Source organism: Eimeria mitis, genomic scaffold, assembly GCF_000499745.2.
Source record: "Eimeria mitis Houghton genomic scaffold, Emh_scaff3581, whole genome shotgun sequence".
Taxonomy (NCBI): domain Eukaryota; phylum Apicomplexa; class Conoidasida; order Eucoccidiorida; family Eimeriidae; genus Eimeria; species Eimeria mitis.
The window spans coordinates 4,008-4,287 of NW_013571925.1; the positions used below are offsets into that span (position 1 = coordinate 4,008).

A 280-nucleotide genomic window follows, 5' to 3' on the forward strand; every position below is an offset into this window, starting at 1 on the left:
TGCAGTTGCTGCTGCTGCTGCTGCTGCTGCTGCTGCTGAAGTTTAAGTGTCTCCTGTCTCCTTTTCTGCTGTCTCTTTGGGGTGTATGTACAGCTGATGCGCAGCAGAAGGGCTCAGAGGTGCTGCGGCCCCGCAGCTGTTCGCCTCCTGCTGCTGCTGGGAGGAGACGATCCCGCTCCCCACACAGACACAGCAGCAGCAGCAGCAGCAGCAGCAGCAGCAGCAGCAGGAGCGCTGAGGCAACGAAGAGAGATGCTGCTGAGGAGACAGCACTGCCTAG

General features: G+C 60.4%; 1 protein-coding gene across 1 annotated transcript in view; it reads left to right on the forward strand.

Annotated features, from left to right (window-relative positions):
- The window catches only part of EMH_0067440 (uncharacterized protein), a gene marked incomplete at both ends in the record, with an annotated part of 2,554 nt that overhangs the window by 1,841 nt on the left and 433 nt on the right, over positions 1-280 (forward strand). The window contains one exon of the mRNA XM_013498628.1: positions 167-278. Within this exon, the coding sequence (XP_013354082.1) occupies positions 167-278 (112 nt within the window). The remainder of the gene's footprint in view (positions 1-166; positions 279-280) is intronic.